The sequence below is a fragment of the Mustela erminea genome, chromosome 13 (genome assembly GCF_009829155.1).
Source record: "Mustela erminea isolate mMusErm1 chromosome 13, mMusErm1.Pri, whole genome shotgun sequence".
NCBI lineage: Eukaryota > Metazoa > Chordata > Mammalia > Carnivora > Mustelidae > Mustela > Mustela erminea.
The window spans coordinates 92,116,599-92,143,320 of record NC_045626.1 but is presented as its reverse complement, the minus strand read 5'-3'; the positions used below and the strand labels follow the sequence as shown (position 1 = coordinate 92,143,320).

Here is a 26,722-nt window from a genome sequence, read left to right as displayed (position 1 = left end):
GGGGCGGTCCCGGCGGGGGGCGGGCGCGGAGGCCCCGCGTGCATGCTGATGAGCTGGGCGGCCGCGTCACTCCGCACCGGCGCCGTGGCTGCGGGGCGGGCAGGAGCCGCACGGCAGCCGGAGCGCCCGCCCGGTCCGCGCCTCCCTCTCCGCTCCCGCCCGCAGGCCCGCCCGCCGCCCCCCGGGACGGGGCCGCGCCCCTCTGCGGAGGATGCCGGCTGCCCCCTGCGCGCGGCCCCGGGCAGCCCCTGCGCGCGGGGACCCCGGGCGGCGGCGGCCGGGAGCGCTGAGCGGGCGCGGGTGGTGCTGAAGGGACAGCTCCCGGGCGCGGGCGGAGCGCGCAGCCGGCCCGCAGACCCCGGCCCGAGCCCCGCACACCCCGGCCCGAGCCCCGCAGACCCCGGCCCGAGCCCCGCACACCCCGGCCCGAGCCCCGCACACCCCGGCCCGAGCCCCGCACACCCCGGCCCGAGCCCCGCAGGCCACAGCCCCCGGGCCCCGCCCGCAGCCCCCCTGCCGCAGCCCGGTGCCCGCAGCCCCCGGGCCCCACCCCCGCCCGCGCCCTTCCCCCACCCCGCCCGCAGCCCCCGCCGCCCCGCGGTCAGCCGGGCTGGCTCATGGTCCCCGAAGCGGCGGGCCGGGCGGAGGCTGCTGCGGCCGCTGGGCCCACGGGGATGCCCCGAGGGTGAGGCAGCCCCCCGCTTCCAGCCGCGTTCATGGCGGTGGCCAGGAAGATCAAAACTTTGCTGACGGTCAACATCGTGGTGTTCGTGGGCATCATCCTCTTCTCCGTGTACTGCCGCCTGCAGGACCGCTCGGAGGGGCTGGTGCAGATCGTGCGCAGCGCCGACCGCCGGGTGCGGAGCCGGCACGCCAAGGTGGGCGCGCTGGTGGACCGCGAAGCCATCCTGCAGCGCCTGGACCACCTGGAGGAGGTGGTCTACAACCAGCTGAATGGTGAGCCGAGGCAGCGTCCCGCTGGGAACAAAGGGGCTGGACGGGGGGACTGGCACACCGCGCAGAGGATGCAGCTGTGTGTTCCAGCCACTGAAACCCTCGCTGACCCCAGGGCCTAATGGCCAGCAGGGGCTGGGATCAAACTCCTTCCGTGTTACTTTGGGTGGAGACTGGGTAGGAGGCAGATAAGGAAGAGAAGGGGTCCCTTTAGCAGAGAGCATTGGCTGGATGGCCACTCATTCGTTCACTCCCCCAGTGGACCCTTGAGAACCAACCCCTCAACCACACATGCAATGTCTCCAACTTATTCCCTGAGAGAACTTGAAAGAACTTCTCAAGAGGGTCTAGGACTTGCTTTAAGAGCAGGCAGTGCCCGGGTCCAAGAGTGAGGGGGCAGTGCTGCCCTCGGAGATTGCTGATGGTCTGTCTCGAATGCTGGTGGGGAAAGATGCCTCCCCGGGACCCCTGGGCCTGTTCCACCTCCTGTCCTGGGGATGTGCAGGGCTTCCTCCAGAAGGTGTTGCTGTGGGGCAAGCACGAGGCCAGGGGCTGGTGACTCCTGGACAGAGAGAGTCAGGGGTCCAGCAGGGGCTTGGCCAGTGTTCACTCCCTAGAGGGACGCTGGGCTGTGCTGCATGGCAGCCCACAGCCCTCGGAGCTCCCGCAGCAAGCCCAGCTCCTGGGATGGGCTGCTTACTTCTTCCCCAGAGGTGTGGGCCCCTTGCAAGGGTCCACATCAGTGTGACTGAGGGTCAGGCTGGGTCAGGCTGGGAGGAACGGGTATTTTTCCACTTGGGTATGCAGCAGACGGAAAATAAAGTCCCTGCCACTTCCTGGGCTCTCTCTGTGCTGAGGTACAAGGAGGAAGGAGAAAAGTTCGTGTGTTTACCTCATTAGTGGGCTTTTTCCTTCTGTTCTGTGCTATTCTGGTTTCTGCACCGGCAGCCCCAGCAAAGCTCGTCGGAAGCGTGGGTAACAGGCTCTGGGCGGGGGTGCCTGGGAGCTGGACTGCACCAGTGGGGGGTGTGCATGCTTCCTGCCCGGATGGGGGTCTTCCTGAGGCTTCCCGTGGGAGGAAGCAGCAGCCGGAGACCCAGGGGCTTGGGGACACAGTGGAGGAGGGCACTGTCCACATGCAGCCGACTGCCTGTCTGGGAGGGAGCAGAGCGTCCTCTGAGTCCTGGGCTCCCTCCCGCTCCCAACCCCAGCCCCTGGCTCCTGGTTCTCCTCCAGACATGACTTCCCCTTTGGTGAGTGAGCTCTGTGGCTTTTCTGATCTCTCCTGTGCAGCCGAAGCCACGAGGGGAGAAAAGTTTGGCCCGACTGCCACTTGGCTGCTGTGGCGGGGTGACGGATCTCTGGAAGCCGTGCGGCCCGCTGACAGCACCTAGCTTTACTGAAGTGTATTTGCCAGGGTGTTATGGTCTGTTTTATGGGGAGAACCGGAGGATTATATAAAAACATTGGCAGCATACTGGGTTGTGTAACATCCTGACGCCCAGCTCAGCGCTGCGAGCGGCTCCCCGCCTCGCCCTTCAAGGTGAGAGGAAGCCGGCTCCGCGCGGCGCAGCCCGGGGCCTCGGACACATGGTCCTGACAGTAGCAGGATGTCGCCAAGGGTTTCGGAAGAGACCCTTGCCCACCCAGCCTCTCCCCTCTCTCTTTCCTTCACCCACCTCTCTCTCCAAGTGTGTCCCCGTCTCTCTGCCCCGTCCCTCTGTCTGTCTCTCTCTGACTCTCCCAGTATGTGCCTGTCTGTCTCTGTGTCTTGGTCTCTGTCTTTCTCTCTCCCTCCTCCTCTTGCCCGCTCCTCTCTAATGAGGGTGCTGCTCCCCACTTCTAGGCCATGTACCCAACACAATGCCCCCCCCCAGGAGTCACTCGGTATCTGTTCTTGGAGACAAGGAGAGCCAGACTCTCCTGCATCTGGGGTTGGTCCTTAAGGAGAGCCAGTGCAGGAATGAGTGGACCTTTGCCCACAAGGGGCCCTTTGAAAGCAGGGCTTAGCCCCCCAGCCCCGCGCTGGCTCCCGTGTGATGGTTACTGCAGGCAGCCGCGCTTCCTGTGACCGCCTGTCCCACTTAGAAATGACCCCTGGGAGTCTCCACCGAGTGTGGGAAAGAGGGAAGACATCCAAACCGAGTGAACGTCACTTCTGTTTCCTCAGCCTTGAGTGCTTCCTGGAAACGTCTCTCCTGGCTTACGGGAGCTGGGGGGAAGGCGAGGTGTCTGGAAGCACCCATGCCCTTTCTTCTCTGCGGTGTCTGAATGCCCTAACAAAGACCTGGCGACCGGGCTGTGCCCAGCCAGGGTCTGGGTGGAAATCATCCACCCCAGGACTGGGGAGAAAATCATCTTTCAGGAAATGTGATGCAGTCACATCCTGTGTGTACATGAGACGTTGGCTTCTAAATTCAGCGCTCAAGGCAAGAAAAAAAATGTTTATAGCCAAAACTCATCCTTCTGGATATGTTCGTCGCACATGAAGTACAGCTTCCACGGTCGTGTGTGCGTGGCTGGTGCGGGGCGTCTCGTGATTGCGGATTTGAGAGCCTCCAGCCCATGAGGGCATCGGGGAGGGCATGTCCTCATTTGGCTGCCTGGCCAGCAAGCCCTCTGTCCTTAGGAGTGCAGCCGTCCCGGGGGCGGGGCGGGCAGGGGAGAACCCACGCTCACTTCTCTTTCGCAGGTGAGCTGCCACCAAGCAAAGCGTGTGGCCCCGTGTCTCTGCCGTTGTGGCCCCGTGTCTCTGCCGTTGTGGTCATGGGCGTTACAGGCTGCGAGCGTCACTGGCTAACAGGCCTCATGCCCAGCCAGGACGCGGCCTCCTCCCTGTGGGGGAGAAGGTGCCCGTCACTTGGCCGCCTCCTCCTTTCGTGCCTCCTGACACGTTCTTCTGACCTTTAGGGGGCGTGGGTCTGACCCGTGTGGACCCTGGAGGGTGAGCTGTCCGTCATGGGTGGCTGGCCTCTGTAGACGGAGGTACTTTCTACGATTCAGTTCACCCCACTATCTCGACCCGGCCCTGCCCAAGCCTGTGCAGCTGGAGGGCAAGACCCAGGTCTGGTGTGCAGACAGACAAGCCTAGAGCCTGCGGGAGAGCGAGGCTTGCCTGAAGTCAGCGGTGGCCGCGGCAGAGGGCAGCACTTAGGTTAAAATGATCTACGTCTCTACATCGTCCCGCCGTCAAGTTAAAACAACAGAGGGTCCAGTGGGTCTCAGGCCTCCAGGGTGTGGGCAGCCCTCACCGCCAGCCACTTGTCCTCCTCTGGGAAAGAGATGATTCTGACTCTGCTTCCCCTCGAGTTTCCGAAACCCGCGTGTGACTGACGCTGTCTTCACCCTATTTGTGTGCGACGGCTGCCTGGAACTCATCTGAGGGTTTGCCTGCTCCGTGTGCAGCTCTAACCCCGGGGTCCCTGGCCGGACCCTGCGTATTCTCGGTGCTCTGTAAATATTTGTCGAATGAGTGAGTGAGCAGATCTTTCTCTGAATAATTCACTGCTGTGCTAGTGAATTTATTTAAAAAGCTGCAAATCAGCCCCACACCCACAAGCCGGCGGTGACCAGAATGAGGAAGACAAGACGTGGGCTCAGGTCCAGCCCGGCTGGGCCGTGCTGTTGCCCCGGGGCTCTGAGCCCGTGCCATGCCCCGGTGAAAGGCCTGTGTAGGGAGATGTTAGCAGGAAAACCAGACTCTGTCCTTGCAGAGATCGGGAGATCGAGACAGACCTTAGAGGGGAATAAGTCTCATGGTGACAGTCAGTGTCACTCAACCCTGTGTCCTTCTTTGGCAAAAATCCTGTCCGGCGTGTGGCCCCTGCCTGGGCTGTGGCTCTGCCCTGGGAAGCCTGGTCTGTGGCGGACCATCTGAGCAGCCAGCTGTCCCTGGAGGACAGGGACGGCCGGGTGTTAAGGGGCGCGTGTCCGCGGCTGCAGGGTCCCCGATTTCTGACCAGGAGGCCAAAATCCTACCAACGCTCTGAGCATGCTGAGTTTTGATAATGAAACCCTCGCTGAGCTGCAGAGGCGAGGCAGAGACGGCGGACTGAGACGGCGGACTCTGACCCAGCGTTTGCCTTGCGCGTCGGGCCGCAGACGAGCCACGTGTAGGTGTCCCGTGTCTCCCGCTGTGCTGTGTGCCTCACCGACTGGCCCCGCCACGGCTGGGAAGCGGAAGTAGGGAGCCTGTCCAGAGACCCTCCACGCTGCGGTGAACCGTGCGTCGCGGGCGGAGGTCTCGGCCCGCCACAGCCCTGACTGAGGAACAGAAGCTGCGTGAGGACCACAAGGGGGTCTGACGCCCCCGGCGCGTTCTGTTTGCACCCTCCAGTGATGAGTAAACCAGGCCCTGAGAGCCTGCAGAGGACGGTCGCGGGGGTCTGAGGACACCAAGGGTTCCTGGAGCTGCCAGGAGTGTGCGGGCAGGCACCCTCGCCCCCACCGGCTGCCTGCCCGCACACTGTCCCCTGGGAGCCCCACGTGCAGAAAAGGTGCTGGTTTCTGGAGGGAGGTTCCGGGCTTTTCTGTGCACAGAAGCAGGTCCTCATGGGAAATGCTCCAAGATAATCCCCAGGTTAGGGAGTGTGCATTCCGCCGGAAAGCTTTCCCGTTCGCTGCGTTTCAATCCCACCGACGGCTTCCCGCTGGGTCCGGGGGCCTCTCGAGCTTGAGCTCCTGGTCCTCATCTTCCCGAGCCCTGGGAGCTGCACTGCTCTGCACACTGGCCTTGGCTGGCCGTGGCCGGAGAGACGGCGCGGTGTGTCTGCGAGGCCCGGGGGTCCTGGCTGGTCTGGCTTCACCGTGGTGGCGGCAGGAACTCCGCAGGCCCTTTGTCCCCAGGTCTGTGTCCCTCGTGTCCCATTGTGTCCCTCCTGTTCTGCCACTGTTGAGTTCCTACGGCGAGTGAGAAACTAGGGCATCTGCCCGGAGCCGGGCCTCCCGCCGACGCCAGGGCAGGGCCGCCTGCCGTTTGGTGGGACCTGTCCTTTCTGTCCCCCTCCGGCTGCCCCGTGCATAGCCTGCCGGCCCCATCCGGCCACAGATGAGGCAGGGAGGCCCAGGCCACTTCCCGGGCTCAGGGCTCTGCTCTGGCAGACCGGGGCCCTTGTGTTTGGGAGCAGCAGGCCGCAAGACGCTCCAGCCCGTGATAAACACCTCTCCCGGCTCTCGGGGTAGGAGGCGGACCCCCCAGCCCTGGCTCTGTGTGGAGACGTGTGCCTGCAAATCCGCAGCCACACTTCTAGGAATAATTCATGCCGGCGGTGACCCCAGGCTCGGAGGAGCGGACTAAGTGATTGCATTTACAATTCAGCTCCGCAATCTGCATATTTCAAAGGCTCTACTTTCTGAAAGGACGGTTTATCCTTTGTTGCCTGAAACACGACGAAAATAAGTTCTTAGATGTTTCCCTATACGGTGTCCCGCAGAGGCATCCTCGGCTGGGATCCACGTCTTAGGACCACAGTTCTCTCCCCTGCCAAAGGGCCCAGTGGGCTCCCAGCAGCCCCGCCTCCCGGGCCCACCTGCCTGGTCCTCGGGGTCAGGTCCGTCCTGACTCGCTCCTGCCACCGTGGGTGTGGGCTCCCAGAGGCCTCAGCAGTCGGCGTGTTATTCCTCAGTGAATAAGCAAAGTGGTTTCCTTCCTTAAATGCTGTCCCGGGGCCCGGCACTGTGCCAGGGAAACCGCGTGGTGTGCGAGGCGTCAGGCCAGCGGTGGGTCCTCACGGGGCTGCACCTGTGAGGTCCCGGTTAGAAGTGGGGCCCGGCTGCGGGGCCCGACTGGGTGAGGGGTGGGGGGACACGCAGGGGACGGCAGGGACACGGGAGGGGGCACGTGGTTGAAGCAGGACGGGGGGCGTGTGCTAGAAAGTGGGGAATGGGGGATGCTGAGCACGGAGGACACGGCGTGGGGGCTGCCGTGGTGGAACATGGGACCCAGGCGTGGGAGCGCGTGGCAGAAGGCGGAGACACGGGGGTGCCGAGCACAGGGGGCAAGTGTGTGGGTGAGGCCGTGGCCGTGCGGGTGGCTGCCTGGCCCGGCCACGATGCCGGGGATGTCCAGAGGGGCTGTGGTCACGACCAGTTTGTGACCTGCCAGGTGTATCGGAGGAGGGGACGAGGGCAGACAGGTCGAGGCCTCCCCAGACCGCCGTGATCTTCGACGCCTGCTGTGTCCTGCTGCTCTTGAGAAGACGGGGCATTCGCAGACGTGTTTCTGCGGGACGGCGGTCCAGGAATTGGGGGCTGGAGAGTCGCCGAGCGGCACCGTCCTTCAGGCAGTGAGGGCCGCTTCCACGCTGTGGACGAAGGCAGGCCAGGTCCTCTGCAGCCCTGCGAGGGCCCTGGGGTGGCAGGGGGGACGCTGCCCAGCGGCCCCCACCCTGGCATTGGCCTGAGAGCGACGCACGAGTGGACAGCGTTGACCTGACCGGCTCCAGACGGTGGGGCGCCAGTCACACGCAGCAGGCCCCTGGGCGTTCGGTGGTCAGCGGACGGGGGTGCCACGTGTCCACAGCACCCAGCCCAGGCCCGGCACCTGGGCAGCATGAGCCGAAACCCAACTGTGTGTCGTGTAAACACAAATCATGTCTTTCACAGTGTTAAATACATCTTTAGAGTGTTCCTGGGAAGATCGTAAGGTTTTTGCCCAAGATGTACAAAAGGGTCAGGCACATGCGTGTCCCCAGGTCCCCTGAGGCGGTGGTGCCAGGACCCCCAGGGTGGCTCGCCTCTGGCCCCAGCCTCGCGGAGGCCTTCACTGTGGCTTCTGCTGAGGTCCCCTGGGCGATCTCTGAGCTGATCCCTCCAGGGTGTTCCAGGCCGAACCGGAGGCAGCAACACTGCGCGGCGACGCGCCACATGGACCTCCCCCTCGCAGTTCCCGCGTCCGGTGAGGAGGCACGGGAGGCAGAAACACAGGCAGATTTCCTCTCCTCTTGCTGTGACCAGTGAGCACGGATGTGGTGGCTCAACACGGCATGTACCAATTCTCTCGATTCCGGCGGTCGCAATCCACCATGGTTCTCCCTGCGCCAAAATCGGGGCGTCTCTGGGGCTGGCTCCTTGTAGAGGTGTGGGGGGAGGAGTCCCAGCATCCAGGCCCCTGTGCCTCCCTGCCTCTCCCTCCTCGGACTCCCTCTTCCACGTTGAAGGCCCCTCGAGGGCCTCAGCATCCCCCCCCCCCATAAGCCAGGACCACCTCCCCAGCCCGGGGTCAGCTGACCAGCAGCCTATTCTCTTCACCACGTGGTTGAGCTGTCCTCGGGCTCTGGAGCTGGAGGCTGCCTCTGGGCCGACCACAGGAGGCGCACTATCCACCATCCGGAGAAACGCTAAGAAGCAAACTAAGGTGGGGAAGGACAGCGTCCCCAAGACAACCGGCGTCTTCGCTCGGTGCCCGACGAGGCTTTGGAGAGAGACCGGCTTGTAAACGAAAACTAAAGTGTAGGCAGGGCATGCGTGGGTGGTGGGAAATGCTCCAGGCCCAGCAGGTGTCAAGGTCCTGGGGCAGCGTGGGCTCAGTGCATTGGCAAGAGGGCTAGAAAGCTGGTTGGGGGAGTCTGTGCTGGAGACCCATCAGGGAGCTGTGGCTGTGGCTCAGGCTGCCATCCCGGACCAGGCTGCGTGCACGACAGAAGTTCCTTGTCTCATGGCTCTGGAGGCTGGTAGTCCAGGGTCAAGGTGCTGGCAGGACCGGTTTTCGGAGGGAACGCTCTTTCTGGCTTGCAGATGGCCTTTCCTCTGTGTGCACACGGTCCTGGTCTCTCCCTCTGTGAGGTCAGTCCTCGCACAGTCCTGCCGCCCTCTCGCAGGGTGCAGGTGACCCGGCGGTCTGTTGAGTGGAAGGGGCGGGCAGGGAGAAGTTAGACCCCGCAAATGTGCTGCTCTATGGGGAGGAGGAGCAGGCAGATGGTTCTCCGCCCGTGTCGTCTCCCAGCTCGGGCTGCCATGTGCACGGAGCAGGGTGCCCAATGGCACCCTGGCCTCCACCCGTGATGTCAAGGACACCCCCTCCCCACAGTGTCCAGTGTCCCTGGGGGACTCCTGCTCGCCTTGAACAGGGGCGAAACAGGTCTGCCTGAAGTGAGGGGTGGGTGGCATTTCTCAGACAGCGGGGGCACGAGGGTGCAGGGAAGGAGCGTGTCCCGAGCGTGTGATGGTGGCGAGACCCCAGCTCTTGGGGCCGGTTCTGGGGCGGCAAACGGGGCGGGAACTCTGGGGTTCTCTTCTGATTCTGCTGTTTTCTCAGGGAGGCATAAGCCAGGTCATCGGCCGGGGGTGGAGGTCCACACCACCCCCCCCTCCTTCTTTCTAAGGTCGGGCCGCAGCCGTAAACGCATGTTTGAAAAGCACGTGTGTGTTAGGTTGTGTTCAGTCTGCGCGATTCCTCTCAGAGCAGCGGCGCGACAAGTGCGTGTCAGGTGACGGGCGGGGACCCTGGGAGGCTGGAGGATTGGCCGGTCTGCAAGATGGAGATGGTGGTAGGGGTGGGGGGAGGGGGCCTGGGGGTGGGAAGAAGACTGGGAGAAGGCCCAGAGGGAGCAGGGAGCGGGGGCGGCTCGGCCGCCCTGCCCCCCCCATCTGGGGAGGAGTGTGTCTCCAGCCTGCACCCCCATCCAGGCGGTTCCATCCAGGTGTCTGCTGGGGGCACGGGTGGGAGGCTGGGGAGCGATGCAGCAGGCTCCTGGGCCGGGGTGGGGCTCCCGGGGAACCTTCTCAGGGGAAGGTTGCCCCCCTCCCCACACCTGGCCCCTCCCAGCCCCACGTTGCTGAGGGAGACCCCAGGATCGGGTCTGGTTGGACTCTGTCCGGCACACCTGGTGTTTACAGCAGCCGCAGAGCGCCTAGGGCCCCGACCACGCCGCCCCCAAAGCCACCTGGGGGAAGGTGAGCTCCCCATCACTCGGGCCCGGGCAGGTCAGGTGCTGGCCGAGGTGGGATTTGAGTCGGACATGTCTGGCTCTGGGAGCCCTGCCCTGTGCACCCCGCAGGAGACGGGAGCAGACGTGAGCTTAGATCGGCGCCGTGTATTACAGCTCCTGCCTCTTGCAGCAGGAAAAGGGACTATTTTTATTTTTAACAGAATGGTTCGGTCAGATGGGCTCTGCATGCAGCCCGGGTCTGAAACCAGCAAGCCTTGACTTTATTTCAGAGAAACGGCCTGGCTTATGCAGGGACTATTTTCACACCATTTCAAGCAGATTGTGGAAAATGCCTGTTAATATTCTGCGTGCTTGAGCACTCAGCGGCGGACACAGAAGCAAACACGCTTATCTTAATTGGTAGGAGGAGGCTGTTGTGGTTAGAACGGGGCTGCGGCCACCCCGCCCCTCCCCGCCTGGGTCAGGTTGCTTCCTTGCTTGCAGCTCCTTCCCCCACGAGGGGGTCACAGGCGTGTCTGCAGAAGAGAGTGAGGGGTAAGCCCTTGGAGGGCCGCCCGGCTTGTGGGCTCCACTCAGAACGGTGAGAGGCTGCCGCGGCCACGGCTCGGCCTGCTCATGTCCAGGGCACCCATCTTCCCAGCCAACCCCAGTGACCAACCCGGGAGTCCCTCTCCGGCCGCAGCCCACGGTGCGTGGTGCCTGGGCTTCCCCGGCTAGCTGTGGGGGCTCGGGAGGGGCTTCATCGGGTTCACGCTTCTTTCACAGAAAGCTGGCTCAGATACGGGGCCTTCTGAGAGCTTACAGTCAGGTGGGAGGTAGTGAGTTACCAGTAGTGCAGAAATTCAGAGGTGCACAGGAGGGAGAACGGGGGACATTGATGGGGTGGTCGGGGGGCTTTACGGAAGGTAGGTGTTTGAGCTGTACAAGGAGGCGGATCTGGGTCCAAAACCCAACTGGGTGGCCTTGAGCAGGTCACTTCCTCCCTCTGCCTTGGTTTCCGTGTCAGTGAAATGGGAAGAATGATTATCCTCTTGCATTTAGATCTTGAGGAGATTAGATGAGAGAATGCGTATGAATGGGTCCCCTGGGTGGCTCGGGTTGGCAAAGCATCTGCCTTCAGCTCAGGTCATGATCTTGGGGTCCTAGGATTGAGACCTGCCCGCTCAGCAGGGAGTCTGCACCGCCCTCTCCTTCACCCCTCCCCCTGCTTGTGCATTCTCTCACCCTCAAATAAATAATTTTTTAAAAAGATAATGCATACAAAGGGTTTAGCAAAGTGCCTGACACAGGGTTGGTCTTCAGAAATGTTGAGCAAAGATAAAGGAAGAAAAATAGCTGAAACTGGGTGGTATTTGGACAGGTGGATAGCATGATGCCGGACACATAACCGGTTCTTAATAAATATTTGTTCACTGGATGGGTGAAAAGATGTTTGAGTGGTGGATGAGTGGATGTGTGGGTGGATGGATGGATGATGGTTGGATGGATAAGTAGGTAGATGGGTAGTTGGATGGATGGACGTGTGGGTGGATGGGTGAGTGGATGAATGGATAAGTGGGTGGATGGATGGAAGGTAGATGGGTGGGCGGATGGATGGACGGACGGATGGGTGGGGTGGATGGGTGGGTTCATGGATGATGATTGGATGGTTAGATGAGTGGGTGGGTAGGTAGATGGACAGATGGATGGGTAGATGGATGGATGGATGATGGATGGACGGACGGACGGATGGATGGACGGACGGACAGACGGATGGATGGATGAGTGGGTGATGGATGGATGGATGGACGGACGGATGGATGGACAGACGGATGGACAGACGGGTGGGTGGGTGGATGGATGGATGGATGGATGGGTGGTTGGATGGATGGATGGATGGGTGGTTGGATGGATGGGTGGATGGATGGATGGATGGATGGAAGGTTGGATGGATGGATGGATGGATGGATGGATGGACAGACGGATGGACAGACGGGTGGGTGGGTGGATGGGTGGATGGATGCGTGGGTGGATGGATGGTTGGATGAGTGGGAGGGTGGATGGCTTTGGGAGGAGATCCTACACAGTGAGAAAAGCCAAGCATTGAGAAGGGAAACAAGTATCCTGAATGGTGGAGGATACTTGTCCAGGAGGAAGACAGAAGGCCAGGAAGGCAACTCAGACCTAGATGTTCCCATGTACAAAGAGCCTGTCAGGCACAAGTGTGGGTCTGATGGCCTCATGCCTAGTGTGGCCCTGGCAGAAGGCTGTTCCCAGTGGGGGCAGAGACATGGAACTGTAGGCACCACCCAGGGCTTCAGCTCCCCCTGAGAACAGAGGTGTGGGCAATGTTCTCCTTCCCAGAGCTGCAGAAGCTCAGATGAGGGGAAGAGACAGCTAGGTGTTTGAGTCCTGCAGAAATCATGGGGCCAGACTCTAGACCTTCCCCATCTCCCCTCTCCTGAGGGTCCTGCCAGTCGCTGGGAGGGCAGACACCCAGCTCTGGCCTCTCTGTCCCTGACGAGGGGCCTTTGGGGTCAGAGGGCACTCAGTGGGGGCTGGCTTAGACCAGGTATTGTTTGCTCTGTCCCCACCCCAGACAGACAGCTCTTCTGGCCCAGGACTGCCCACCACTGAAGGCCCTGTGCCTGGATGTGGATTCTGGGGAATAGAGGGGCGCCCCTGGGGGTGTGTGGGTCCCATGAGAGAGCCACTGTCACCTTAACTCAGATGGGGAAGCCGACGCTCACAAAGCTTAAGTATTTTAAGCACAGTCAGGACGTGGGTGAAGGTGGGGTTGCCAGGTAGAGCCAGCCCAGACGCCTGCCCGGCAGCCATGAGGGGTGTCTGCAGCCCGGTGGGCTCAGGTCGGCGGAGGCGTGCGTGCCCCTGCGGGCTCAGGCTTCCACTTCAGGCTGCAGAGCTGCTGCCGGGATGACCGACACCTCGGGGAGTGCGGGGCGTGCGCACTCGGCCTGAGAGAAGCACGAGTCCAGGGGACAGAGGCGGACTCCGGTGATGGAGGCGCGCCCCAGACTCCGCCGCGGGAGCCCTCCGTGCAGTGCGACGGCACTGGGGAGGCGGGTCTCTGAGGGGGGGGCGGGCTCCGATGGGCCCTCCATGCGCCCTGGGAGCGTTCCCTGGGGGCGTCGGTGGCCTCGCAGGAAGAAGAACAGACGGATGTCTGTTTCTCACTCTGGACAGACTGTGGGGGACCCGGCAAGAACTTCCAGCCAGGGAGCAGGCCCGGAAACAGGCTCTGACCAGGAGGCACACCGGGGCCTTGCTGTGGAGCTGGGAGAAGTGAGGGCGTGCAGGCACCCCGCGTGCGTGTTTCCTACGGCAGCCTGGGCGGGCTGAGACTTTGAGACGGGGACACTTTGTGCTTGCGCACCGTTGCCCTGGGTGGAGCCCTGGGAGCAGGACCCACGGCTCTGGCTCTGTGTCCTTCAAACTGGGAGCCCGCAGTTGCCTGCCCCCAGTCACTCCTCCACGCGTGCCTGCATTCTCTCCCTGCACCTGCTGCGGACCGGGTCCTGGGGCTGGGGCAGCCAGCGAGGCAGGCAGTCCCCCGCCGCCCCCCGGGGTCGGGAGGCCCGGGGAAGGAGGAGCCGGATCCTCTGTCCCCACCCGAAGGGGCACCCGGCCAGAGCCAGCCAGACCCTCCACTCTCTGGGGTTCGGCCCTACATCCCCACATCTGTCCCCAGAGCACGGGCCCTCGGTCTCCTCCTGTCCTTGGTATCCCCCGCGTTTCCCGGGACATTCGGCAGTCGGGACCTGAGCAGAGAACCCAGCCTGGCGCAGCCAGAGCACATCTATCGTCAGAGGCCGGGGACCTGACCATGCAGCCGCACGGGGACCCAGGTGGCTGCTGAGGGACAGGACACCCGACTGTCCCTGTGCTCACTCCCCAGCAATCAGGAGACCCAAACCGGAGCCAGATGGAGCAGGCCACAGGGCAGGCTTACAGGGAGGCAGCCAGGAAACGCATTTTGCCGGATATTTGCAGTCCCTCCTTGTTTTTTCCTGCTTTGGCCCCATAAATATTGCCATTGCAAATGAAGATGTACCCAGCGCCCGGCGGGTCTCCGTGACAATGTATCTCACAGGCTTCGCCACGTCCTGCAAGATATTCATGGCTCCACGGCTCCAGAAGGCCGGTCCGTCTTTGGCTATTGACAGCTCAACGCTAGTTCGGGTCCCCAGAGGTCCTTAACAGACGCCCCAGAGACGGGATTTGCTGCAGCGCGTGGGGAGAGCGGGTACGCAGAACCTGGGGCGGAGCCGGCGCCCGCAAAGCCATGCGGGGCCTGTTGCTTTGACGTTGCAATCGTCAAAATTCATAGCAGGCGTGTTGGGTTGGCCTACATTTTCACAGGGCAAAGCAAGAGAGGGGCTGCAGCTGGCGGGTGCCCGCTCCCTGCTCCTTCCGCCCCGCCCTCCTGGGGAAGGCAGCGGCCGAGGTAGAGGGTGCGGGAGGCCTGGCCCGGGGCCCTGGAAGGTGATCAGCCGCCTGTGCCCCACGGGCCTCGGAGTCCCACCTGCCGGGCGACCTGAGGTACGGGAGACCGCTGGTGCGGTCAGTGTGGGCAGCCCGTCCTCTGCCTCAGCGTGGGGGCCCTGGCGTGTGTGACAGGTGTGGTGGCCGTCAGGGAAGGTCAGTCCTTGGACCCGTGGTGGACAGGAGTTTTGCCTCTGCCCTTCTGGGCTCCTGGGGCGGTGAGTGGGCCTTCCTGCCCCGTCCAAGGCTGCGCGCCCCACATGGGGGGCATCTGCGGACGCCACGTGCGCGGTATTCGGGACGATGCCCGCCTTCCGCAAAAGCACTCGTCTCACAGATTCCCAGTTTTCCTCACGCCTGTCCCTGTCATTTCTTCCCACTTGCCACAGATGTTTATTGCTTTTTAGCAATTGGTACTGGTGTTCATTGAAATCTGAGCTTCTTGGTGGACTCCGGGGAGGCTGGTGGTCCGTCTGCCGGCCTGGCCCGCGGCTGCAGGGTGCGGGGTGGGGGGCCTGGCTGCCGAGGCCCTCCGCTCTGCCTTTGAGGCGGCGTCTGCAGTGGGACTGTCTCCTGGCTGACGTCACTGTGACAGATGGAATCCGTGACTCAAGGAAGCCGCGAGCCCGGGAGCCGCGCTTCCTCCCGCGCTGAAAACCCTCGCAGCCCCCGGTGTGTGCTGGGCCCCCTGTCTGGAAGGCGTGGGTCGCAGGTGTGACGTGACTCCTCTGGGGAGGGTGGCTGAGGGGCCCCAGGATGGGGGGAAGGGCACGGCAGGGAGCCCCCCGCCCCCACCCCCTGCCCCCCCTCCAGGGCCCACTCCCCTGCGTCTCTGGGAGACGGATTTCAGGGTTTGCTTGCAGCCCCAGGCGCCCAGCCCCGTTGGCTTCCAGCTTCTCCCTTCCTGGTGAGTGGCCTCTGGCCTCGTGGTCACAGGGTGGCTTTCCGGCCCTGGGCACGGAGTCCTAGTTCCAGGCAGGGGGAGGGACTGCAGGGAAGAGACGAAACCCACATACACCAGCCGGGACTGTGCCCTTTAGACGCGTTTCCCAGAAATCCCACCCAGCAAACTCCACTTAAGTCCCATCGATCAGACCTTGGTGCCCCGCCACCCCGGCTGCAGGGTCGGCCCAGGGAGCCGCGCGTTTCCGCTGAACTCACGTCCACCCGGATGAACTGTGCTGCTACCCGCCGGAGAGGACAGATGCCGGCCGAGCCTGCCCAGGGTCCGCCCGGCCCCTTGCCTTAGAGCTTCCCTCCGCGCCCCACCCCCATCCCCGCCCGTGCCCCCACCCCTCCCCTCCCCATCCCCCCTCCCCCCTCTTCTCCCCTCCCCCCACACCTCCCACTCCCCCTCCTCTTCATCTCCTCCCCCTGCCCGACAAGTGCCCTCTTGGCTGCCGTAACAAATGACCGCAAACAGGGTGGCCTTAAACAGCAGGGATCTGTTCTCTCACGGTCTGGAGGCCAGAAGCCTGAAATCAGTGCTGGCAGCTCTCAAAGACACCCCGTAATCGGGGTGAATACTTCCCCAGGCTCGGAGGGAGAATCGGTTCCAGGCGCCCCTCCAGCCTCTGGTGGCTCCTGGCAATCCTCGGCGATCCTTGGCTTGTGGACACCCGACTCCGTCTCTGTCTCCATCATCACGAGGCTTCTCCTCTGCGTGTGGCCCTCTGAGCCCCCTCTAAGTTACCAGGACACATGTCCTTGAATTTACGACCCACCCGAATCCCAAAGTCCTTACTCTAGTTACACCGGCAAACACCCTCTTCCCAGGAAGTCCACCCCACAGGTTCCAGCTTCTGGGGCCTCTATCCGAACCACCACCTTCCCATCCGTCTAAACCAGGGGCACAACCTTTCAGCCTCCAGGCAGCCGTGAGAAACAGCCTGGGGGCAGGGAGCTGACCACCTGGGCCGGTGTAGGGCCCTGTGCCCAAGCACATGCGTGCCGTCAGGCGGCTGGAACCTTCCACAGGAGCTGGGAGCCCAGGCTTGCACCTGAAATCTCTCTCATTGGGCAGTGCCCGGAGACTTGCTCTAAGCCCCAAGGCCCTCCCAGACCCTCTACATCAGCTGCTCTTCTCTGAAACGTCCGGGCCATCGGTAGGAACAGCTGTTGGGGCAACCACTCTGCGGGTCCACGGACGAATCCGGATATATCCTCCTGGCCCTGAATGTGGTCACTGTGAACCACCCCTGCACCTGCCTGGGGTCCTCTGCCTCTGTGAGCACAGGGCACTGCTACCTCCCTGCCTCCTGCTGGCACCCAGGTCTGGGGAAGCCGTTGGGGGACTGCAGGGTGTCCACAAGGTCGCTGTGCCACTGCCAGGAGACCCGGGGCCAAGGCAGGTGGTGCAGTGGTTACACACCGCTCCAGAAGCCTGCTCCCGGCCTGGGCATGCCCGTGGGAGGCCGCACCGATGGCTTGCACTCTGCCTGGGTGCTCTGCCCTGTGCCGGGGTTGCCGGGACCCATCATCGCATGCCGACGGGCTTAGAGCAGCCCAGAGTTATTCTCTTACCATCCTGGAGCTCCGAAGCTCAAAATGGGTGTCCCTGGGCTGGAACCATGGTGTGGGCAGGGCTGGGCTCTCTGGACGCTCTGGGGTGGATCCTTCCTGCCCCTCCAGCTTCGGGGGCCCAGGCGTCCCGTCCATACGAGCTCTGCCTTCAGACCTCACGGTCCCCTCGACCGTGTTTGTCAAACCTCCCACAGACTCTGTGCTTTAAGGGCTCCTGATGGCGCGTAGGTCCCTCCTGGACGGCCCCAGACGCTCTGCATCTCAGGGTCCGTACGGTGATCCCGTCTGCAAAGCCCCGATTACGGGGTGTCTTTGAGAGCTGTCCTGTAGCCTTCCGTGGCCTGCCACCCCGAGCTGGCAGATGGAGACCCTCTCTGTTAACTGAATGCTATTTTTTTAAAAAAACGTGAACACGTTGCTCATATTCAGAGTCGTCTGTCTTGGAAAGTCTTGGTTTTAGCCCAGGGACACCCATTAAAACGCTCCGCCGCGAGGGGGGGTCCTTCCTGCCTCTGCCTCCGCGCGGTGTGAAATGGTGCTGAAGTGACAAGCCCTTGTAATTAACGTCCTTGGTGTCAAAATGCGAAATTGGGGACCTTTCCCGGTTCCCTCTAAACTGAGGTGATCTGAAGTTGAAAGCGTGTGCGTAGGAGGTTGTGCAGCCTCGGTGAGCCGGGGGGGTGGGGTCGTGTCCTTCTGTGAAATGTGGGGATAAAAGCACCGGGAGTGGGTCCCACGGCCCGGGGACCAGCGTGATGACCGCCAGCTGTCGCGACCAGCCTGTGACGCCCTCATCAAGTCCCAGCGTAACAAGCAGGAGTGGTTTCTGCTTCACTGTCGGAGAAGTCAGCCGGGTGGACGTTCCAGAGGCCGGGCTGACGCATGCATTTCCCATTGTTCTCGAAATCCCTTCTCATTCACGGGGACAGAGAGTCTGGGGCTCCGACTCCCCCACAGGAGGGAGTGGAACATTGCAAACCAGAAAAGCCGCCTCTCCCTCCCGTTCCGGAGGCCCTGGGCACCTTTGTGATCTGGCCTGTCCCTGCACCGTCCCCCGAGGGACGGAGGGCTGCCCCACACGACTGAACAGCTCGTGTCCATGTGTCCAGCTGTCACCGTCGGGGGCGGCAGGTCAGCCTGGGGTCTCCAGGACCGCCCGGACAAAACAGGAGCTCTGGATGGCTGAAACCACAGCCACTCATTCTTCCACAGCCTGGAGGCTCCAGGAGGCCAGGGCCCCGGGGGAGGGGGCTCCTAGAGCTCCTGGCCGCCCATTGCATTCCCTGGCTGGTGGCCTCGGCCCACAAGTCTCTGTCGGGGGTTGTCATGCGGCCATCTTCTCTTTGCCAGTGTCCAAAATCCCCTCTTCCTAGAAGGACCCCACCCCAATTCAGGATGACTCTGTCTTAGCTGGTGACTCCGCAGGAACCCCATTTCCGCAGGTCCCAGAGCTCGCCACTGTTCAGCCCACAGGCTGCAGAGCCTGCCTGTGCCCCATCCGGTGGCCTGACGGATGGGATGAGAGATGAGCCCCTGAGGCCGGCAGCAGGACAGGGGACATTGTGCCGCTGCCCCGCCCGGCACCAGGCCAGCTGGGGAAGCCAGGACTTCGGGACCTGAGGACAAAAGTTGGTTCTGTAGATGTCGGTGTCGACCCCGGGGCCTTCACGGTGCTCGGGCTGTGGACCCCCAGTAACGGCCGGGCCTCTTTCAGTCTTTACAAGTTTCTTGTGGTTCTGCCTGTCCTCGTCACTCAGGGATCAGGCAGTCCTGCCTCTTCGGAAGGAAGTCTTTGTGAAAGAGACAGGGGCCCACGAAGGGCATCCCGGGAAGGAGGGAAGATGGGGTCCGCAGAGCCCCGGGGGAAGCCCTGATGGGCGGAGCTGTAAGAGAGCTGGGGCAACCCAGGGGCGCCCCCTGCCCTAGGGGACAGCCTCTCCGAGTGGCAGGAAGCCTGAGGCCGCCCCGTGGTGATGTGGTGAGGAGGCGTGTCTGGGCCTCAGCGCTCCCACCTGGGCCAGCCTCCGTTCAAGGTCCCACCTGGTCCTGTTCTTGCTGGTGTTTCGCTGTTTCGAGGCGGGTGTCCGCGAGCACAGACGCTGTGTCTTTGCTGAGAACTCGCGGGCGCCACGAGCGTTTGGTTCCCATGTGAGCCAGAGGCCGCTGGCTAACGAGGTCACAGAACGTATTCAGGAAGGGGACGTTTACAGAAACACACGTAAAACCAGGTGGCTTGTTGGGGGGTCGATGGAAATGTGGCGACCAGGGCCTCGCGGGAACCCGACCCCGTGTGTCCCCGGGAGCAACGGCTCGGGGCTTTATAGCTCAATCCCCACCGAGGAGAATCTGGGATGTCTCTCAGAGCCGGTGAGGGGCCCCAGCAGCCCCCCACCCACCCCGGGCACTCAGGACCAGCCGTGAGCCTCCAACCAGACCGGATGCCAGTCCAGCCCTCAGCCTCTGGCTGTGAGGGTCCCCAACTCCAGGGCGCCCTGGGAACATTTGGGGCTCCCGGGGCCTTGCCATCTGTGCCTGCCTCCACGTCTGTGTTTCGGGGACTCCCTCATGACGGACTTCCATCTTTCACTTTCTGCAAAAGCACCAAAAACGAGGAAACACTCATGCGCAAACTTCACAGATTTTCTGGAACACTGGCGTCGTGGGCTGCCCAGTGCCACGGGCTTCCCGCCTCCCTTCCCCTTGGACTTGGCCGGCCTCCTCCGAGCACACGGCTCTTGTCCGGGGCCCGGGGCGTGGCGGCGCGTGGCTGCTGGCCACAGCCCCGTGTCCGAAGCCCGAGCTGTGTGAATATTGTTACTAATCATCCTTACCTCTCCGCCCTGAAAAGTGCCCCGAAAGTCAAGATCCAAGCCTACCACCAACGACGATGCACATAATTTGGGGGGATGAGGCGTGTCTGGAGGGCAAGTGAGGCTGCCTGGACATTCCACCGAGGGCGAGTGGGTGGTCAGGCCGGGCCGCGTGGCCTCCGTGGCTCGCTCGCCGAGGCCCGCCCACAGCCGGCACGGGGTGGTGAAGGTGGGCTCGCTCCTCTCTTGGAAGCAACCTCCAGCCGTGGGGAGCTGGGTCGCGGTGGTGCAGCAAAATGAGCTGTTCTAAGTGACTTTGCCAGCGGCTGACAATGTGGAAGCCACGGCGTAGCTATTTCTGTCTCTCTGGGGGTAATTCAACGGCTTATTTTTAAAATTTTTATTATTGTAAGAACACTTACCGTGCCGTCTACCTCCGTGACAAAATTTTAAGTGTTGCTGACTAGGCGCGGTGACGTCCGGCAGACCTCTAGCTTACCCCTGGAGGTTCCGACGGCTCCGCAGCCGAAAAAAATCTATAAATGACAGCAACCCCCGTCGAGGGGAAGGCCCGGAGGAATGCTAATGTTTCCTTTAGCCCACGAGGACGTGGACAGACGCTGTCTGACGTGACACTTCCAGAAATAGAGCCGAAAGCGTTCCTTCTGAGGTCACAAAGTCACCCCGGGGATACCGGAGGCTAAAGGCGCAGCCGGGAATTGTAGAGGGAGGAGGGGCGGGCGACTGGGCCTCAGGCTCTGGGCAGCCCTGCAGGGGCGCTGTCCGCCCGGAGCACCCCGCGTGTGGGGACAACCAGGGAAGCCCCATCTTTCGCAGGCAGGGGCTTGCCCAGGACGCCCCAATGCCTCCTTCTCGTGACTCTGCACACCGTTGGAGATTCTCACATGTGCGTGTCTCACTGTGACAAGCGAAAAAGCGACAGGAAGCAGCCCCGTGAGTTCCAGGGCCTGACCCCGCTCAAGCTGGGTCCTCCCTCTGCTCCAGCCCCAGCCTGTCCGCCCTGCTGCGGCCCACCTCACGCGGGGGAGGGAGCCCCAACCCTCAGGCCCCAGGGTTTCTGGAACCCACCACGGGCCCCGCCCCCAGCCACAGACCGACCCCACTCCGGGGTCCCCCAGCCTCCTGTTCCCTGCTCTGCCCCCACCCTCAGGCCCCATCCCCTGGAGCTCACGCCCTAGGGCTCCTCCCATCCCCCACGCCCCGGCCCCTTAGCCTCACTCGGCCCCCGCCCCCACCTCCCGCCCCCACCCTCAGCCCCCAACCCCCCCAGAACCCACCCCCAGGGCTCCCCCACACTGGCCCCCACTGCAGGTCCCACCCCACTCTGGGTCCCCCCACCCCCAGGCTCCACCCCCCAGGTCCCCACCCTGGGCCCCAGAGACCTCTGGGGGGGCCCGGCCTCGATCGCCGACACTGCTGTCCCCTCAGGTCTGAGGGCACATCTGCCTTTGGGAGGTGGCTATTTACAGACTTTCCAAAGTAGAAAATCCAGCACAGACGTTTAAAAGTAGCATGATTAGATATGTATTTTTGGTATATTAAAATAAGAGGAAGTGATTTCTGCGTCAGGCAATTTTTCAATTTTATATGCAACGTGTGTCCTTCGGTCCTACATAAACACTAACACAGGTTTGCTGGTTCAAGACTTCCGAAAACTGAGGTCCAGGTGCCGGGGCTCCCCTCCTGCTCCCAGACTCAGCGGGGTCCCGGCGCAGGCCAGTGGGAAGGTGTGTGCGGCTCCCGGGCGGGGACACAGGCTCTGCCAGGCCGGCGGCTGGCCGGGGAGGGGCCGCCGGTCAGTGGGGTTTGTCGGGCAGCCTCGGCCCCGTACAGGCGCGGCCTCTTGTTTCAGTCACGTCACAGACCTGAGGGGGCGGTTGGCGCGGAGAGGAGCCCGCTGCCCGTGCACCGGGGGGCCTGCACGTGGGGGGCCGACCAGCCTGCCTTTCTGCCCGTTAAAGGACAGTGCCCTGGGGCCTCACTCCCAGAACCAGCATGTGCCAGTCACCCGTCCCAGAGAGCCAGAGTGCCGTCCCTGCGCGCAGCGGGCACTCCGGCCCTGCTCCTCTCTGGCACATGTGACCACTCCAGGGAACGTTCCGGAACAACAAGCCCCAGTCCTGACCTTCCCAGGCAGCCCATGTGCACACAGGCCTCCTCTCCTGCCTGGTCTACCAGGCCAGCTCCGTCCCTCTCCGCCCTCCGAGGCAGGGCCCCCACGGTGCCAAGTCCTCTGCGTGGGGCATTCCGGCGCTCCCGGAGGACCGTGGGCACACCGGGTCGAGCCCCACTGTATGCGTGCCGTGACGTCAGAAAGACCAACAGCGTCAAGGGTCCGGGAGCGGGTGGGCAACCGCTTTGCATTCTTAAAATTAACTTACTTTTATTGAAAAATGTTTTTTGAATTAATAGACTTTCCTTGAATTCCTGGAGTTGGGCCTGGGAGAAGTGGCAGCCCAAGGCTGGGGACGGGCTGGGGGCGTGGGAGGGCCCGGGGACCTGCTTGACCACCCTCCTTTCCCATGTCCCGCCAGGCCTCGCCAAGCCCATTGGCCTGGTGGAGGGGCCGGGGGGCCTGGGCCAGGGCGGCATGGCGGCCTCACTGCACGCGGACAGCCAGGAGACAGAGAGCAAGTACGAGGAGTACGGGTACAACGCGCAGCTCAGCGACCGCATCTCCCTGGACAGGACCATCCCGGACTACAGGCCAAAAAAGTGAGTATGTGGCCGCCGCCCAGGCGCCCCCCGGCCCAGCCCCCGCGCGCTGTGGGCTCCCAGAGCACGGACACGGCCGTGCACGGACGCGCAGGCAGGCATCCCCGGCGCAGCGTGTCCACCCTGCCTGCGCTCTGCGCTCTGGGGTCTCTGCTGTCGGTGGGTCGCGGGCACCCGGCCCACGCAGACGTGCGCGGGCCTGGGAGCCGGTGGAGACTTGCCGCCGCTCCATGCCAGGACACCGGTGAAGCGCAGGGACCTCGGGGCTTACTTGCTCGCACGGCACCCCCACCTAAAGCTGTCTGCACTCTCCACCCTCGAGCCCCTGGCCCTTCTGCCCCCAGTCTGCCCCTGGCTGTGGCCTTGCCTCGTGGCCTCTCAGGACATGACCTCCTGTTTGAAAGCTCATTAGGTACCTTGGCGGGGATGACTTTGAACAAAATGCCATATTAAGTGGACATGATTACTTGAAAAAATTCCCTCAGGCTGGCACGTGGGCCCTGGGAAGGAAAGGTGAGCTTGGCCGGGCTCCTCGCTGTGGCTCTGTCTGTGGAAAGCCCTGGGGCAGGGGGGACCCTGGGGGCTGGCAGTGGGGGGCGGGGCCGAGTGGGGGTGGGTGAGGCCAGCCCTGGAGCAAACCCCAGCACAGCGGCTTGGGGGTGTTTTCAGAATGTGTTTGAGACTGTGCTCGGAAGTGGTCCAGGGAGCTGGGTGGAAGGGCTGCGCTGCCCCCCACCCCGCCCCAGGGAGGAGGAGGCCTGAGCAGGTGCATCGTGGGGGCGGTCCAGGTGGGGCACAGTCGCAGGTGCGATGCCCCTCCCCCAGGCCGGGCTGCGGGAACTCACTGCAGACTCCCCAGACCACGGAGTGAGCTGTCCTGGGCCAGGGGTCCAAGTGAGCCTGGGAGCGCGGCGTGGGCCTCCTGCGGCCCGGCCCTGGGGTTCCCTTCACCCTGTGCTTCGGGAACAGACAGTAGGAGCGGCCTGTTCCCTGGACAGCACCGTCTGCGAGTGAGTCTGCAAGTGAGAGGTCACCGTCCACCTCTCCTGTTCCTGTGGGACGTCATCCCAGAGGAGTTCCCCTTCGTCCTGGCAGACCCCGAGCACACGTGCCCCCTTGGCCTCAGCCCCGCGCCACACGAGAGAACGCGGTTTTATGTCATGGGTACCATCAAAGCATAAGCCATGCTGGCTTTCCTTTCGAGGGATGTTGTACAGGTTCCTTGTCTGGGTAAAAAATGCAGTTCTGCATGAAACAGGCCAATTTGAAGAAACACGCGAAGTGGGAAATGCAGGTGACGGAAGTGGGAAATGGACGTGACAAAGGCACCGACGCGGGCTTGAGGGGCTCGGGTTCCGGACGTACCCAGTCTGTGCTCTAATGGCGTGTGCGCGTGTGTGTGTGGTGTGCGCGTGTGCGTGGGCATGTGTGGTGTGTGCTCGTGCGTGACTGTGCGTGGCATTTTCTGAGCGCTCCCCAGGGCACCCTGACCTCCGGAGCGTGGCCTCAGTAAGGCTCACTCAGTGGCTGGAGCTGAGTTCTTGGTTCTGGGCTTCTGGGTGCACAGCAGCCTCCGGAGTCCCCCCAGGACCACCCAGGCTCCGTGACTCCACCCTGGGCAGCCCCGTTTTACTCCCGCTGTGTTTTGTGGAAAGACAGAATGACATCACGCAGAGGAGTGCAGAGGGCGGGGGTGGGGGGTATAAGAGGCATTTTCCAGCTGCCCTTCCCAGGGCAGCCACAGAGACGGCGCGGAGCCCTCCCAGCCCCAGCGAGTGACCGCCCCCATGAAGTATGACAATGGCCCTGCTGTCCAGGGTTTTGGTGGCCGACTGACCTTGGTCCCCAGGCCCCAGAGGTCAGGCTGACCCTGTGGCTCAAGCTCCAGCATGGACGGCTCTGCAGCACAGACCACCCCACGTGGTAACCAATGGCGTTCCGATGGTCACCTGGATGCCCGTAAGCAGTGACGCTCTGGTCACACACGGTGTCCCAGACTTCTGCCGCACAGGGAGGGTATTTACAGGCAAGCCAGCCTGCTGTGTGAACCCCTTCCTGTGCACGCAGTAGTATTGACTCGGCAAGTGAGTGGCACTCACTTGAGAGTGCCAGAGAGAGCGCTGACCCTCTCTGTCTGGCCGTCACCAGCCCTGGGCTGGGGCAGGCTCTCCTGGTGGTCCTGCTGTGTCCTGAGCCATCAGAGCATAGAGCAGACGTGAGTGTGTGTCATGGATGCCATTGTTGGCTGCCCTGAAATGTGGTTCTCTTTCCTTGGGCTCCAGCTCCTCATTCCCACAGGGGAACCCCTGCAAACCTTCTGCTCCAGCCCCAGGGCAGGTCACGTGACTCAGGATTACGGCAATTAGAGCGTTATGTCCACCAGCCACATCTACGGCTCAGTGGTGCCATGTGGTCTGGGCCAGTCCAATCAGAGTGCATGTTGGAATTATCTGAGGTCACTGGGGAAAAAATCAGGCTTTTCCGTCAAAGTAAAACTGCAAAAACGGGAACATGGGGACCTGCTCACGATTATGAGCCCAAAGCTTGCGGCTCCCGTAGCCCACTTGCGGAACTCAAGGAAAAACCCAGTGCAGAGTGTGGCCAAGCTGGGAGGTAGGGAGGAATCAGTTTCCAGGGCCATAGTTGGAGCACCTAGATCAAGCTGTTCCTGAAGCCAATATCACAATAAATTATAAATAAATGAAAACTTCTTAGCACACATACACACGTATATTTTTAAATCTTTTGCTCAAATATTTGGATTGCACTTCTTGCATTTTTTTAAAAAAGATTTTCTTATCTATTTGAGAGAGTTAGAGCATGAGAGAGGAGGAGGTCAGAGGGAGAAGCAGACTTCTTATGGAGCTGGGATCCTGATAAGGGACTTGATCCTGGGACTCCAGGATCATGACCTGAGAGAAAGGCAGTGGCTCAACCAACTGAGCCACCCAGGCGCCCTATTTCTTGCTTTTTAACGGGCTTTCCCTGCTCCGTCTAGCACAACCCTGCACACTCCTGAGTCCCCAGAGCACTTTCCTCTGACACCTCACTGTGCTGGCATTTGCCTGAGGGGCAGATGTTCCTCTGGCTTTCCCTTTGAGGACTGAGGCCACCCTCCTTCCCTCCCGTGGCAGAGGCTCCCTCTTCAGGAAGGCTCCATCTGCCGAAATAAAACCAGATGGGAGCGATCAGTTCCCTCTCAGCCTCGCGTTACAGAAGAAGATATCAACGCAAACTCTGAAAGCGCCAACACGTACAATACGCCTTAATTGATGGAGATCTGATTTACAGACCCCGATGGGAAGGGGTACAGCTCTCTGCCTCCTTGTAACAGAGAATGCGGGTCCCGTTTTCTTACATGTTTATTTATATCCATTGCTTTCCCAAAAACAAATGGGGAGGCTTTGATGATTGTGACACGCACAGACCCCTGCCCCGTGCACGTGCGGATGACAAACTAGAAGCCGGAGAGAAGCCCTCCCGAGCCCGTGCTCTCCTGCCAGGCTCCTGGGCCTGGCGTATAGTCATGCGGTGACAGCCCGCATGTGACCTTGACTTTGAACACGGCCCCGGCCATCCCTGGGGAGACCCACACCCTGTGCAGCTCAGTGAGTGGGGTGCCTGATTGTTGCCCCGGGGCTTATTTAAGAGCATTGTGCTGCAGAGCACTGCCTACAGACCGGGCACTGCCTCACTCAACCCTGTAGCAAGGCTGTGAAGACAGACAGGGCCCACATTTTGCAGACGGGGAAACTGAGGCAGGAAGCGTCAAGTACCCGGATTGGGCCCATGGGCCATAGTTTGCATGAACCCCACGTGCATTTCCCCCCAGAATCTCATTTGCTCCATATGAGCCAAGCATGGAAGGGAAACTGTCTTCCAGAATCTGCTCTCTCTCCTGCCTCAAGGGCCGGGGACTCTACCTCCCTCCCCTAGATGGGATGGGCTTTGTGGCTGGTCGTCCAATAGAGGAGGGCAGAGGTGAAGTCGTGGGGCTTCCACGGATTCCACCCTGCCCAACCCAGCCCTGGCCTTGGCCTGTGAGCCGCCCCAGAAGCAGCCTGCCTGTCCTGAAGCCGCCGTATTGGGAGGAAGCCCAGACGTGCCCGTTCAGAGCGTCCAGGGACAGGCCCAAGAGCACACAGGGAGGGCACGGCCGGTGGGGCCAGCCGCTGCCACCCCCGCGGCCCCATCCAGTCCACCTGATGGCCACGCACCGTCGCTGGCCCCGGACCCGCCACGGAGACCTTCCAGGAGCTGTGATGGGCAAGCAGGTCACGGTTGCCGTGACCAGGAGGGTCTGGGCTGGAGGTAGTCACGCCGTTGTCG

The 26,722-nt window shown here is 62.3% G+C and overlaps 1 protein-coding gene across 4 annotated transcripts in view; it reads left to right on the top strand.

Moving 5' to 3' along the window:
* The first annotated feature begins 535 nt into the window (after positions 1 to 535).
* Positions 536 to 26,722, top strand: part of GALNT9 (polypeptide N-acetylgalactosaminyltransferase 9) — a 71,592-nt gene continuing 45,405 nt past the window's right edge. Inside the window, exons 1-2 of one of the 4 annotated variants that reach the window (XM_032311543.1) lie at positions 536 to 957; positions 22,213 to 22,393. In XM_032311543.1, the coding sequence (XP_032167434.1) occupies positions 717 to 957; positions 22,213 to 22,393 (422 nt within the window). In that variant the 5' untranslated portion in view covers positions 536 to 716. Of the gene's footprint in view, positions 958 to 14,932; positions 14,997 to 22,212; positions 22,398 to 26,722 lie in introns of those variants that run through there. The other 3 variants (XM_032311544.1, XM_032311545.1, XM_032311546.1) reach the window with 3 other exon arrangements.